This window comes from Podarcis raffonei, chromosome 13 (assembly GCF_027172205.1).
Source record: "Podarcis raffonei isolate rPodRaf1 chromosome 13, rPodRaf1.pri, whole genome shotgun sequence".
In the NCBI taxonomy this organism is placed as follows: Eukaryota; Metazoa; Chordata; class Lepidosauria; order Squamata; family Lacertidae; genus Podarcis; species Podarcis raffonei.
The window spans coordinates 28,931,514-28,947,626 of record NC_070614.1 but is presented as its reverse complement, the minus strand read 5'-3'; the positions used below and the strand labels follow the sequence as shown (position 1 = coordinate 28,947,626).

The 16,113-nt window shown below is 41.0% G+C and overlaps 1 protein-coding gene across 1 annotated transcript; it reads right to left on the bottom strand.

Moving 5' to 3' along the window:
- Positions 1-1,310: 1,310 nt before the first annotated feature.
- On the bottom strand, positions 1,311-9,191 carry LOC128400314 (vomeronasal type-2 receptor 26-like). Its single transcript, XM_053362467.1, has 6 exons — positions 8,932-9,191; positions 7,781-8,072; positions 6,135-6,551; positions 4,877-5,104; positions 2,953-3,079; positions 1,311-2,314 (listed from the first exon to the last, which is right to left on the bottom strand). The coding sequence occupies exons 1-6, from the start codon at positions 9,189-9,191 to the stop codon at positions 1,413-1,415; spliced, it is 2,226 nt and encodes a 741-aa protein (XP_053218442.1). The 3' UTR covers positions 1,311-1,412.
- Between the last annotated feature and the right edge of the window lie 6,922 nt (positions 9,192-16,113).

Below are 16,113 nucleotides of genomic sequence, written 5' to 3'. Positions count from 1 at the left end.
TCCTCCCCCTAGCCTCAGGATGACAGATGGGGTCATTTCCTGCCTCTTCCATCATGCAGGATGCCACACCTATGACCCCTGGAGGGAAAAAAGACATCATGCCAGTATAGTTGCTGCATCTTTTTCAGCTAACATAGCAACATGGAAGGAGGAGAGGAATCTAGAAGCTTTTTCCATTCTCAAAGGAGCTACAGCTGCTGTATGGTTCCCTCTCCTGGTCCACAAGGCAAATGTTCCTATTTGGGAACTGGACATAGTTACAGGCAGCATAAGGCAGGGTGTCTATGAACAGTCTTGAGATGAATGCCAAATCCAGGTGGGCTCAGCCTCTGCCGAAAAGAAAGCAGTTGTTCTCCAGTGTAAGCATTCATTGCTGAGTCCTCATGAAATACAACCAAAACCAGTATTCCCAATGAAGTACATCTAAGACCTGGCTAAAGAGATGAGCTTACATTATTTTATATTTATTTTTATTAGTTGCTCTTTGTATTCAGTTCTGGCCTTGGGATAATGATCTACTAAACATACCCAAATTCTCATGAGATCCCTAGCATCAGTATTTGTGTGTGAAGACCCCAAACCCCCTCCAGAATAAATCACACAGGACACAGAATATTTGTTTAAGATTTTTGGCATTAATTTTGGCCACAATTTTATTGATTACAGCATGTGTGAGTGGTTGCTTAGCATTGGTTCAGACTACCTGAACCTGCACCGGCAGGAACAGGACTGAAAACTGGAACCTCCAGAGGTCAGTAAGTGAAAACATACTGGGGGAGCACAGAGGCGGATTTCCGCCTCTTAGTTTACCCCCAGATGCTCCCAGGTACTCTGGCATGGCCCTACCCCTGAAAGCGGATCAGACAGAGCAAATCGAGCCCCTGGATTCCTTTAATGGAATTCCCTAGCAGCAGCAACAAAAATGAAAGGCAGGCACAGCAATCCATAATCCCCTCCACCAAAAATGAACCAATGCCTAACTGCCAACCTTACAAAGTTGTGACGATTTGCTACATGGTAGGCAAAAACCAAATGGCACCAGCCAATCAGCCAAGTGGCAAAATTCCTACCGGGCCCCTACTCCAAAAACAGACCACCCCTAGACAGGGATAGCAAGGTCAAAAACACAACCTTAAATTATAGGGAGGGAGGGTGGGAGATCCACTGCACAATGAGAAAGAGAAAGTACTGCGCGTTGTGCAGCCCCTGAAATAGCCCCTTAGTTGCCAATCAAACCCCAACCAACAGAAAATTTTCCCCAGCAACAAAGGGGCAACCAATGAGGTGAGGAGGTCATCCAAAGAAGGCAGTTTGGTGAGCTCACCACAACAAGTGGCTCTCCATGATTTGGAGGACACGATTTCCAGTGAAGGGTATATAAGAGCACAAAGAAGGGATGAACTTAGATTACTTCACTTCTTCATCCTTATTAGATGTTCCCTGCTGTTCAGCTCAGGCTTCAGCACAATGATGTAGCACTTTGGGGAAAAGATGCAACCCAGTAATCCAGCACCAGAGGACAAGATGGAGAAGATCTCCACAGCCACCATGTATTTTCCTTTGGTACTCAAGTAAGTTGGAATAAAAGTTAACCAAACACTGCAAAACACCAACATGCTAAAAGTGATAAATTTGGCCTCATTGAAACTGTCTGGTAACTTTCTGGCGAGGAAAGCCACAATGAAACTGAGAATGGAAAGGGAACCCATATATCCCAACACACATGAAAACATAGCAGGTGAACCCTCATTACATTCTAATATAATTTCCCCACTCGATGAGTACATGTCCATATCTGGAAATGGCGGAGAAGTAAGTAGCCAAACTATACAAATAGCTGCTTGAATGCAGGAACAGGAAAAGACCATAGAGTTTGCTAGTCCTTTTCCCACCCATTTCCTCATCTTGGATCCTGGTTTAGTTGCCATGAATGCCAGGACTACAGTGATAGTTTTTGCCAACACAGAGGAAAGGGCAACAGAAAAGATTAAACCAAAGGCTGTTTGTCGCAGAAGGCAGATGGCCTTTCCAGGCTGTCCAATGAAAAGCAAGGAACAAAGGAAGCAAAGGAGGAGGGAGATGAGGAGGATGTAGGTGAGGGTCTGGTTGTTGGCTTTGACAATGGGAGTGGCCTTGTGCTTGATAAACGTTCCAAGGATTAAACTTGTAATCAAAGAAAAGGAAATAGCCAAAATAGTTAAGATGATCCCTAAATCTTCTTTATAAGACAGATAGCTTAGGACCTTGAGAATGCATTGAGTTTGGTCAATATTGGGGTGCTGGATTTCTGGACATTTGAAACAGGCATCCATGTCTGAAATAAAATGAAGTTATAATAAGTATTTCAAGATGCCGAACTACATCTTTCTGTAAGAATCAGTTACAACAATCAATGAATTTTGTATGCTTTTGATTTTGTTTTTACTAGCTCTAGAAAGAAAGAAAATAGAAATTGCATCTTTTTGCGTACCCATGGTTCTGAATTTGGTTATCGTTCTGTGCTGTAGTAATGTAACGGCTATGTGTTTTTCTGTATCCCAGTAATTCCATAATTCAGGGTGATTCATGAGAAGGAGAGGGAAGATATTGGGATCAAAGTTAAGGAGCTACTGGCAGGTTTTTTGGAAAAGGTGGTTAAATATATGGAGGCAGAATTGGGTGGTTTGTGAAAGAGCCTTATTTGTGGTGGCTCCAAAATGATAAAACTCCCTCCTCACAGAGATGTATTTGGCACTAAAACTTTATATATTTATATGTATATTGTGGTTTCTTTGTAATTGTATTTTTAGTCTATGTAATTTGCGCCGGGACCTTAAGATGAAGTAGGGGCAAGAAATACCAGGAACAAACAAACAAAAAGGAATTGGGTATTGTTTTTTTGCTTCCTATGTATTTTGCTGGTGTTTTATGCTCCCTGTGTCTTTTGTGAAATTTAGTGGTTCTCCCTTATACCTTTCTGATTAGAGATCATCCCTTCTGGACATGGAGCACAATCATAACAGCAGAATTTCTCTTCCTCCTTCTTTTTCCTACTATAGCCAGGATAGCAGTTCTCATTGCATACAGAAACTGGCATCACCTGCATGGAAATATGAAAGTGTCATTAGCAGCAAGGCGTCTATTAAACACAGTTTGCTTCATTGAAGACCAAAGAAGAGACCAAACTCTAAACTATTTTCATGTATCCATGGGCCACAACTGCAACTCCCAGAACTCGGCCAACAATATTGTTAACTCAGGCAACCCAAAATGCACAAACCCCAATCAACCCTGGGCATCCCATAGTTTCAGGCACTGGTACTAACTATCCCAGTAGACCAGGCTGGTGCTTGTATGAAGTAAAAGGGTAAAGGTACCCCTGACCGTTAGGTCCAGTCGCGGACGACTCTGGGGTTGTGGCGCTCATCTCGCTCTATAGGCCGAGGGAGACGGTGTTTGTCCACAGACAACATCTGGATCATGTGGCCAGAATGACTAAGCCGCTTCTGTCGAACCAGAGCAGCACACAGAAACGCCGTTTACCTTCCTGCTGGAGCGGTACCTATTTATCTACTTGCACTTTGATGTGCTTTCGAACTGCTAGGTTGGCAGGAGCTGGGAGCGAGCAACAGGAGCTCACCCCGTCGCGGGGATTCGAACAGCTGACCTTCTGATCGGCAACCCCTAGGCTCAGTGGTTTAGACCACTTTGTTGTGGCAGCAGCATGGGTGCAGCCACAGGCAAGGGTGCAGTTGTGGTGGTGGACGGCATTGGTGGCGCCCATGTGGGGGAGAAGGGACCCTGAATCTGCAGGGGGTGGGGTATGGAAGCATCAACAGTAGGAAGCAGCGGGGGGGGGAGCATTTTGCATACAGAAGCAAAATGTTCCAGGTCACCCTTGCCAGTATAGGTGTCTGGTTATATGGACTCCATTCTTAGACCATATGCCACAAAAACTCCAAGGCATTTGTGGGACTTCCTGAGAAACTCAGCCAACAATATTGTTAATCCAGCCTGCTACACACTGGTCCAGTCAATAGTGTCTGCCATTTTATGGGTCCTCTTCTTCCGTGCCACCAAAAACCACAAATGTGCCTCTGGAGATCTGGAGGCTTTCAATATTTATGCATGCATGCATAAATATTTATGCATTAAAAATATATATACTACAAAGTCATGTAAATATCAACGGAGTGTGCAGTCTATGCAATTTATTTAAATGTCTAGCATATGCCTATCAGCATAAGAGATTGTTGTCTATGTTCTGCTGTCTATGGCTCTAGGGATGCTTCTACAATAACCAGAGCATCAGTGCACAAATACCAACTACTGTCGACCACTGGACAACACACTGAAAAACAGCAAAAGAAAAACAAACAGAAAGATTCAGGAATTCTGCATAGATCTCTCCAAATGGTTTGAACACTGGATTATTATTCTGCACAGAGTTCTGTTGCCTCTCCACACATGCTAAGATGACCAGCAAATGGCACCAGTTTATGACACAGTCTTAGCTGTGCTGAATGCTCTGCCATTTGCAGACTAAAAAGCAGCCCTGATATTCTAATTAAAGATGGTGGCAAAAAAAGGAGCTGTTGCCATCATGAACATGTTGGACTACAAACAGGAGGCTTAGAGTCGACTCTCTACCCACATATTTTACAGGCTGCTATTTTCAGTCTTCAGTGAAAAATACTGGAATGAATGGCCAAACCTGTTGAGTCATTACATTGGAAAAATAGATCTGAGCCAGACACATTTGATTCCATCAATTTAAAATAGTTTCTTTACAAAAATTGGAAGGAATTCTGGTTTGATTTATTTAAAAATAATGCTAACTAGAATGAAGAGAATGAGGAACTGGCCAAGACTGAATATTTCACTTTGATATACTCACCTGATTAAAGCTTTGATGCCACACAATTTGGCTCGCATTAATGATTAACTCTTTGCCCGGAGGAGCCTGAGGTTCCAGTCTTCCAACTTTCACTCTAACCACTGAACCATTGGGAAACATCAACCAGTTTGTAACATCAAAACCTGTAACTAATTCTCCATTTTCATCAAAATGCACAGTGTCTCCAACACTGTTGTTGAATATGGTTCTTCTTAGAAAGTAATGGACCTAGTTTGAAAAAGAATGTTAACAAGGGAATAACAGTTTCTTGAAATAATTTTAATATTTAGATCTCTTAGAAAATGGAAACCATGGAAAGGTGGAAGGAAGTCTAAGGATTCAGAGAATCCTAAATGCTGATGGTTATGTCTAATGTTTCAAATTAAATGTGTAGTGTAAAACTGAATAAAGAAGATCATAGAAATAAATAAATAAATCACCAACTCATAAATTCATGGCTATATACCATAAAATTGTTAAAACTTCATAACATTTTAAAATCATAAAGCAAAGAACTAATGACCAACACTTCTGTTCCATTTCTATTTCTGGCTGTCATTTCTCTCTGTTAGATTCCAGATAATGGGGGGAATCACCATAATATTATGTGGTTTGCCCTATGCATCAAAATTCTCTCTCTCTCTCTCTCTCTCTCTCACACACACACACACACACACACACCAAAAAACCCTGATGCAACTGTTTTATGTAAGCTCAAGAATTCATATTATGTCTGGGGCATAAACTAGCCTGTTTTGTTATTATTACTAAATTATGGAATTGTAATTACCTGCCATGGTTGCATATTCTGAAATGCATGTCTCCTGACCAACCTTTTAAGTTTGGAGCTGGATTTACATATAGCATTCAAAGCATGTGCCACAGCATAGACAGCATTGTAGATATTGTAGCTGTGGCCAGTCATGCTCATTTCAAACAATATTCCAGAAATGCTCTCCAGCTTTTCAGACCCAGTGCAACTTTTTTTTCCATCTTCCTCCTCCTCCTCCTCCTCCTCCCCCTCCTCCTCCTCCCATTTAGACATTTTTAATGAACAGTCGAATGCCTGTTTCCAGAAGTCCTTGATAAACCCATCTTCTTTGTTCCAGTATGGTCTTATCTTCTGAATAAACTCTTGGAATCCTGATGGCTCATTAGAGTGAACTGTGAAGGATATGGAACCATGAAAGGCTTGTATGTCCCAAATCTTTTGAACAGAGAGAGATGCAAAATCCCAGTGGGATGTAATAATCCATACTTTATTGAAAGGTGGCAGTGACGAGAAAGGTGCTAGAAACAGCAACACTCTCAAAACCTGAAAGGATGGAGGTTCTCCATATACAAAGACTGCAGTGGCTTTTCTCTCCGTGATAATGTGAAAGCTTCTCAGCCGCTGTATAAGCAAGGCTATCAACTCATCCACAAAAGAACGTTTTGGTATTCTTACTACGAAGGCATAACAGATATTGTTTTGGGAAAGCAGTGGCACCATTGTCCGTAAAAAGCGGTCCCCTTTGTCATCATTCACAGCCAAGAGCCCAACCCACGTCCATCCGAAATGCTGAAATAACCGTACAGCTCCCACATATTGCTGGCCTTCATTGGGTACCATCCGGTACAAAAAGGGGAACAGCCTTTTGGTACGTTTTGCTGTCAAAAATGACCCATAAGTGATCTGAAATAAAGAATATAAGTAACCTTCACATAAAATAAAAGAGTGTGTTAAATCTTGCTATCAAAGTGTTAGAATCTACTAGGCCATCAAGAGTTAACAAAAATAGTTGTTAAGCCTCTTCTTAACCGTCACCTATTACCCTTTAGTAATTCATTCTCTCTTTGAATTGGGCTTACCATTAATACATTTCTCATAATTTTCAACCCAATATTGTCCTGACTCCTTGAGCAGGAGAGTGCAAGTCTTTGCCCTCTTTGATATGATGACCATTCAGATATTTGGCATTTGAAGAGTGCTTAAAATGTCCACCTCCGGCAAAAAGTCTCGCATTCTCTCTCTCTCTCTCTCTCTTTCTCTCTCTATATAATTTTTATTAAATTTTCTGTTTTGCAATTTAAAGTACTCATTTTTACATCCTTAAGATATCATTGACTTCTCTTCTCTTTCCATGGTTTATTTTGCATATCATAAATCCCTGCATATTTTACAAAAACTATACCATTCGGTATTCCATTATTACATTGATCAAAACTTATTTGCACTGTTGAATTTATCCTAATGCTGCTAGCGTTTTCAGCTGTACACAGTTATTTCCCATATATTCAATAAACGTTTTCCAATATTCTCTAAGCATATGTTATTCTTGTTCTCTTATTCTATATGTTAAGTCTGCAAGCTGCGCATATTCTGTCAATTTAAGTTGCCATTCTTCTTTGGTTGGGACCTCGCTCGTTTTCCATTTGGGGGCTAACAAAACACGGGCAGCAGTAGTGGCATACATAAATAACCTTTTTTGACATCTGGGAATTTCAGTCTGAATTATCCCCAACAGAAAGGACTCTGTTGTGGGGGGGAGTACTTTTTTTCAGTTCATTATGTATCATTTCCCATAATTCTCCTATTCTCCCGGTTAACAATACCCAGTTTCCTCGACCTTCTCTGATTCCCATCTCCCTTTAAGAGAGATCCAGGTAGACTGAAACAGGTTCAAAAGAGGACAATGAAGAAAAGGGCAGCCCTTTACTGCCCCATGACCTGAAAACTATTGATCTATTACTGCAATGCAAAATAGCATTAGTCTTTCATCTGATAATTATTTTACCATTATGACCTACCTCCAGTATGTTTGCTAACAAAAATAAAATAGGGGAACTTTTCAAATGCTTGATTGAAATCGTAATGGTGTGGCATTGTTGTGAAACCTGCAAACCTCTATACTGACAGCTTACCTGTGGAGTCTTGTGGACTGCTGAAATGATTGCCACATTGGCAGAGATTTCAGAGACACATCCTGCAATGAAAGCTATCAGATTGCTCTGGTTGTCACACTTGAAGTTTGGGGTAAATCTATGGTGTGCAGAAAGCAGGCTCAGGGTGGCCTTATAGGTCATCCTTGCAGAATAGTAGCTATCGAGGATGCGGAACCCCAGAGACACATTTGATAAGATGTTGGGATTCTCATTGATCTCTTTGACAGCAAATGCTAATGCCAGAATATGCTGGTAGTTCTTAGGTACTGATCTGTAATAAGAGCTACAGTTGTTTAATGGAGTAATAAGAAAAACAAGGGGAGAAAGGATTTTTCCCACTTGTTCTGTTCCACTGTGCCCTGTTCTGCTGCCCATTCCACCTTGGTGTCAACCGGTGGGACATATATGAAGCTTGTTCAGGCTGAAAGAGGCAGTCTGCATAGCACTTCTGAATCATGCACGCACTTGGTGCCTTGGGAGGGGAGAACCACCCTATTTAAGGGCTGAATGGCTGCCTCTCTCCCTCTTCTTTTCCTTAGAGCCACACCCTCTGCCCCTCCCTGTCTCTCAATTTGATTTGTAGTTGCTTCAGAGCTGAATACAGTGGTACCTTGGTTTTTGAATGTAATCCGTTCCAGAAGTCCATTCAACTTCTGATACGTTCAAAAACCAAGGTGCGGCTTCTGAGTGGCGCTGACACCCCAGAAACAATAGCCGACAGCTGCATCAGACATTTGGCTTCTGAAAAACGTTCGAAAACCAGAACACTTACTTCCAGGTTCTCGGGGTTCGGGAGCCAAAATGTTTGAGTACCAAGGCGTTCAAGAACCAAGGTTCTGCTGTAGTATCTGTTGACTGACCCACCTTGTCTGTGAACTGTGGTTTGATTTAATTTTTTTCCTGAATAGTGGGGTGATAAACAGTAGATGGTCTCAGGGATAGATCTACTATGAAAAAAGCACTCTCTGTAACAGTTTCAATCAAACAAGAAATATACAATAAGTTAAAGTCAACTGAAGCAAAAGATAACGGATCATTTGTATGGATCGTAATGTTGCTTAATGATGAGCTCTCAGTCATTGCGATCTGAACTATTATAGAATATGAGGCAAAAGGGGGAAATGCCTTACATTGGTTCATCAATCAATATATGTGCTGGCTGCTCCGTGAAAGAGAGGTTGTTATAGAGGAAGAAGACTTGAGAAACAATCCCACCAATGACAAAATCTCCTGGTTGGTAAAATTCATGAGGAATAGGATGAGGATCATCAAATATGGAACAATTAATAGAATGGATCTTGCATACAGTATGACACAGCGTTACAAGCAGCAGCATCACCACCAGCACAATTCGGTTGACAAAAAGTCCCCTCCGAACGTAGATTCCCATGTTCCTATCTACAGCATCATATGAGACTATGACCAGTTTTGCTACAATCTTCCTTAAATTGTGGTTCGTTCTGCTGCTACACTTGGTTATAGCTTGATCTGTGAGATAATATGTGTGCCAGTACTCTAGTCATATATTTATTAATGGCTCACTGTACACCAGTGTCGTTGAACAGATTGTTTTCTTTATCTCTTCACTTTATCATCCAGCACTGAGTGACAACTATACTTTTTTCTATTAAATCTAGTCATATGTTTACCCTCTTCATCTATGGATATAAATAACTTTGTCTTTTGCATACCAAGGTAGAAAGGCTTTCTCAGAGAATTATCTATCAGCTTGCCCCCCAAAATACAAAGTATATGAAAGAGAAGTAGCGGATTAGCAGGAAGCAGGAAGAAAAATAGAAGATGAACAGAGTAATTACAAAGAATGTGAAACAGGGATACTCGTGGTTTACATTTGTGGCTTAAGGATCATGGTGGAGTCAGCCAGTGGAAGTGTACACCATCATTTAAAGGGGACATCATCGTAGAAACAATGACAGAGTCCTGCCTATACCTACATCGGCATCTGAATAACAGAAGGGTTTTATACTTTTTCCAGATTCTGATTGTTGTTCTTGCTAATGGGCTATGGAAATCCATTATGTCAGTGGATGGAAACCAGTAATTTTGACAATGATAGGGGTGATTAGCCCTCAAAGTATGATTGGCTTTTTAAGTTGCATCATGTTTGATGAAGCTGCTAGGAATTTCCCCCCTGTAGAATGATTAATTTCCTCTTAGAGAGCTATTAACTAAGTCATTGGACATTCCCCCAGTGGCTCCAGGCTATTAAGCATCCTTCTGTTATTCTTATACAGTCATACCTCTTGTTACGTTTGCTTCAGGTTAGATCTTTTCAGGTTGCGTCCCACAGCAACCCGGAAGTACTGGAAAGGGTTACTTCCGGGTTTCGCCACTCGCGCATGCACAGGTGTTCAAAATGATGTCACGTGCATGCACAGAAGCAGCGAATCGCGACCCACGCTGACGCAGGTTGCATTCTGCTTATGTTGTGAACGGGGCTCTGAAATGAATCCCGTTCGCAACCAGAGGTACCACTGTATGTATTTACTTATGAAGTACTACTGCTTCTGGATGAAGCAAATTGAAACACAATTTGCTTACAATCTGACTTTTGACAGGTTGCATGGGAATAAAGGCAAGAGTCATCGCCATTGCTCTGTGACCCACACAGACTTTTATCCATAATGTAAGTAGCACTCAAAGCAAAAAAAGTTTCCGGGGGGGGGCTGAAACCCTAGAAATTAATAAATACTAGTGAAGGAACAGGTTACCCAAGCCTGAACACAGAGCGACCTGAACCAGGCCCCGGTAGCTCCTGCATTCCTTCTTCAGGGGTCCATTAGCTAAAATCCATTAACTTGAGCACTTGAGCCAATGTATAACAGGAACCCAGCTGTACAAACAAAGCCTCTCCCTTATCAGTCCAGGAAGGCTTAGTGATGGATGGCCTTGTCAGTTCCGAGTGGAGCGAGTGGAGACGGGATAGAAGATCTGGGTCTTATCTTGTAGGTTGTAAATATCCTGGCCACTCTGACGCACAGACTTTGCCTGTCAGACCTGTCAGCCTCCACTCCCGGAGACGGCGCCAGGGGAAACTCCTATAGCTGGGTGACCTTCTTGCCCTAAGATAAGCACACAGGAACCGGAATATCTGTTTATGCTCAAGGATGCTCAAGGAGATCAACTTACTCATGAGGCAGGATTCCTGGGGAAGGGGCAGAGGGGGTCTGGAGGGAATATATACTGTATGAAAATTCTCTTTCAGTGTGCTTGCTGTGAACTGACCACGCAAGTGCCTTTCTGGCTGCTCTGGAGAGCAGAAATAAAAAACTCTTTCTCTGAACCAACCTCGGTGTCTTCTGACTCCTTCCTCCCTCTCCGGAAGCAACGCTCACCCAACCAATCGGTAAAGTCTAAGAAGGCTACACTAGGATTTTGATTATTTGGGTTATGAAGGGAGAATGCAAGCTGCAGAGTAATTCCTGGGCTAGCCTATGCAAAATGACCTGGCTCAACTGGGGCCATTAAGGAACAATAGAGGGCCATTGAGAGACATTGCAAGACAAGAGAAGAATCCCTGCCTCCTGCCCTGAGGTGTAAACAGAGACTGGGTTTGGAAGGTGGCCAGGGTAACTGGGTGTAAGCTGACAGGAAAATAAAGTTTTGATTCAGGTAGGTAGACATGTTGGTCTGACACAGTCGAAATATAAAAATAATAAAATAATAATAAAATAATAAATTGTGCAGTAGCATCTTAGAGACCAACTAAGTTTGTTCTTGGTACAAGCTTTCGTGTGCATACAGACTTCTTCAGATACACTGAAAGAGAAGTCACCAGACCCTTGTATATAGTGGGAGGGTGGGGTGGGTTTTTCTCAGGAGGGTAGTAGGAGATGGGTGATTGACTCAATGGGTATGGTAAACCTGTTGACGACTGTTAACGACTGCAATTAGTCCTACATGAAAAAGCAAGGAATAGTATGCAGATGATTAGCATATGTAATGAGACAGGAATCCAATATCTCTATTCAGACCAGGTCTCTCCAGTTTAGTGATAAGTTGTAATTCAGCAACTTCTCTTTCAAGTCTGTTTCTGAAATTCTTTTGTAATAAGACAGCTGTTTTGAGATCCTGTATTGAATGTCCTGGGAGACTGAAGCGTTCTCCTACTGACTTCTGTACTGTATAGTGATGATATGTTTTCATAATGTCTGAGTAAAGAGAGGCTGAGGGTAACACCATAACCATAAAACATATTTTTCAGAAAATATGTTTCTTTTCTTGTTTTATTTATTAAAGCCATTTCTATACCACTTTACATTTTGGAGAGGGTCGTGTTGTCTTTAAGGCAGCCATCCTATGCACAATAAGTGCAAAAAGCAAGCCTTTGTAAGTTAAGCTTGTCTAAAGTTATACCAGATAGATTCCTATTCAGTGGCAGAGGTCCTGTGGCTGCTCTTTCTAAACCTGGCACAAGGAAAGCAAGCCTTTAAAATAGTGTTTTGTGCCAGGTTGCCAGGAACGAGCAACTAGCAGTAACATACCTTTGGCTAAACTAGGTTTGGAGACTTAGTGCCTGCTGAGCCAGGAATGAGTCCACTGAGTTGGCGATCATCCTAAATTGCTCATCTCAGTGGATCTACACTTGGAGGAACATACCAAAGCTTCCTTGGGACCTTGAGCATGTAATGAAGAACCAGTACCACTGACCTATGACCCTTCCCAAAAATCCATGAATGTCAAAAGTGTGGTTTTTTTTCTCCAGAGATGGGAAAATTTTCATCGTAGTCTCTCTCAGACCTGTCCTACAGCCTTTTCTTTTTTTTTTACTGAAGGGCTATAGGCTGAAGTCTTTAATGGCAAGTTTTGCTTCCAGACAATGCTATCCAGTGCATAGTAAATACTTCCTTTCATGAATGACAAACAGGTGTTCTCCAGCAATGCCATAGAGGCTTTGAGCTGAGCCCCCTGTAATTACCATAAGGATGGGAGTTAACTCTGGAACTTGCAGAGTCCTCTCTGGAAATCTAGTGACTAATAAGAAAAGAAATAATATGCTTTGTGAAGGGCAGTATAAATACTCCCATGCACTCCAGTACCAGGGTCTCAGGAGTAACAAGGCTCCATCAGACTGATTTCTGGTACTCTGTGTTTGATAATGCTGGATTTGGTCTTATCTGCAAACAGAATGATCATTTGGGTCAGTCAAAACAGTCTGGCGCAATTACAGAGATTATAAAGATTGAGATTTCCCTGTTTGCATCTCCTGCAACCTGTGTTCATATTATACATTTGTACTCAGGATGTTGATGTTAGTATTAATGTTGCTGCTTCTACTGCCTCACACAGCATGCCAAAACCAGAAGGTTCAATGTGGGATGCAGCACTCCCAGCCTTCTCTTTCCGGATATTATCAGTCAGGAGATTTCATCTTTGGATGCATTGTTCCAGTTGCCTTCAACAAACATTCTCGTGGGCCACAACAATTACCTAAAAAGTTTGTATAAAGAAAAAATTCTCCCTGATACTCTACTTCTGTCTAGACGGTTGGAGAGCCCAGCCGATCTAATTAAAGACTAGATCTAGATTGCATTCTGTAGCTGAAAGGGAATCGATGCAACAGTGCACCTTTGCAAACCTGGCTTGAACACTGCAAAGTAATTTCACTTTGAAAATGTGACCATGCATTAGGAAGAAAAAAGGAGGGAAACTGCACAGGAATCTCATGATCTGTGTGTGAATAGAAAAACAAGTAGCCTCCAGACAATGTGTGCTGCAGGCAGCATTAATTAAAGAGGGGAACTGCAAGGAAGAAGGTCTTTTCCTCCTGGGTAAAAAGTCACTTGGCATATATTGAGGCTTTAAATGATTCTTCTTCATTCTTTTTACATCTCCATCCTCTTCAAGCTCTCTTCCCTATTGGACTTTCTTTCATTCCAGGATGAAGTGAATAGAAATATGACTAACCTCCAGGCAATTGCTTACTAGAATGTGGGGTTGGCAACATTAATTAAAGAGGCATTTTTCCCTGTAAAGGTGTCCATGTACAAAAAAGCTACCATGTATTGCGAGTTGGAGACATTATCTGACTTATATTTGCATTGCATCCTCTTCCTATTCTTAGTTCTCTTCCTTGTCAGCTTGATTTCATCCCAGGATTGTCTCACGCTGTTGAGAATCCTGTGAACCTACTGTAAATCCGGTGTATTTGAACTCCACAAACCAAGCTGCCTCCCCCCAAAAAATTGGAAGACAGTGCAGTTCCAAAAAAATAAAAATAAATCGCCCCACCCTGCTTTATTTCAGTATCATCAGGAGCCGAGCCCTCACATCTAAATCTCCTTTATGTAATGATGCAAAATAGTATTATAGGGTGGAGGTGGGAAGAGGGGTGTAATTTAGGAAAGTAAGAAGAGCTTTAAGTTTGTGTGCATTCATTTTAGTACACCCTGTGGCAAATAATTTGCCTTAATTGAATAGAGCATGTTTCACCTTGGTTGATCCGATTTACAGCCTATGCCCTTTTAAATTTTTTGGGGGGGGGAGAGGGTTGGGTTGTTTTTGTTTTTATTAGGTATTTTGCGGTTTTATATCTTGATTTTATTCTGTGAACTGAGACCCCCAGGAATAGGGTGGTATATAAATTCAAAGAATAAAACTAATACTAATACTAATACTAATAATGTCAGTTAATATAGGCTTGTGGACTGATATGCTTGTCTTATTCCTGTTTTACTTACTACAGTTTAAAGAAAAATAGTGTATATTTTCACGAATGACAAAAAAATTCAAAAATTAGAAAGTGTAGAATATGTTTAAGACACAAAATGTTGATCTCTTTTTAGCATAGCGGCTGAGAACTACCAGCAGATGCCTTAGGAAGAGAAAGGGATAGAAGCTGCACAGGCATCTAATGATCTATATGTGTGAATAGGCAAAGGCTTATTAGAATGTGTTGCAGGCAACAATAATTAAAGAGGAGGCCTTTTAAAAAAATCCATAATACAGGTTCGGAAAGTGTATAAGATGTTTATGAAACAAAATGTCAATCTCTTTTAAGCATAATAACTGAGAACTACCAGCACATCCTGGCTTTGGCATTTGCTGTAAAGGAGATCAATGAAAATCCCCAGATCCTACCCAATATTACACTTGGATTCGGCATCCATGACAGCTATTTGAATCCAAATTGGATTTCTTGTGCCGTAATGGAATTTATTTCTCCCAAAAACAATTTTCTCCCCTATTACAACTGTGATATCCAGAACAATCTACTGGCAGTCATTGGGGAACTGACATCTGAATTCTCCCACTCAATATCAACTGTTTTCAATATTTACAAGATTCCACAGGTAAATCACCTCATTTCTAAATAGCACACAGGCTTCCTCTACCTTTCATTCTAGAAATGCACTAATCCCAATTATGTAGACTTGTCCAGAAATGGGGGAGATATTAAATTCACATGTAAAGGCAAACTTACCTAATTTTCACATTCCGAAACAAGATCTGAACTAAAAAATAAAATAAAATACAGCCAGCTTTTGAAATTTATGTTTCTCCTGATTTTGCAATGCATATAGAAATGCATATACTGGTGTAAAAGTGTGTGTATGAGTGCATATATATTAGAGAATTGCATTGCAATAAGGGGATATTGCTAAAAGGTCTATATTTTGAGAAATTCACAAATGTTGTTGAATTTTCATCACAAACAGATGTGAAAATATAGAGTACAGAAGGGAAGACTGGAAAAGTAAGATACTGAGAGAAGCTGAAATTGCCAAGTTCCCTCATTCCTGTTTGACATTGGCATCTGCCTAGGGCTAAGGAACAGAACTGCAGTTAAGACAATGCCTTTCCCACTTGGATGAAAGTGCAACCATTTCCCCATTATGGCAGCACTTTAACAACATAGCATGGATGGATGAAGGTGTGACGAGCATGACGGCACTTTTTCCTCTCATGCCGTTGGGCCCACTCTCACTCAGATAAATCCACACACACACACCCCACGAACAACCCTTTACCTGAAGGTTTCTTTTCCTTTCCTCTTAAAATTCTAGCCCAGAGTAGCCTGTGGGGGACCTTTGTGAGGGAATAATTAGTAAGTTGGAGTCTCAGACAGGTTTTCTTTAAATAAGCAATAAAGATTTATTTAAGGCAAAGGCAAGATAGTATATAAAACAAATGGGTTAAATGTAGGTTACTTCAGGAATACAGTACAATTTTGCTTTAATTCATCCTCAGTTGTTTTTTCGTTATAGGTTTGGCTCCTTTATACGGTGATACAGTGGTACCTCGGGTTACATACGCTTCAGGTTACATACGCTTCAGGTTACAGACTCCGC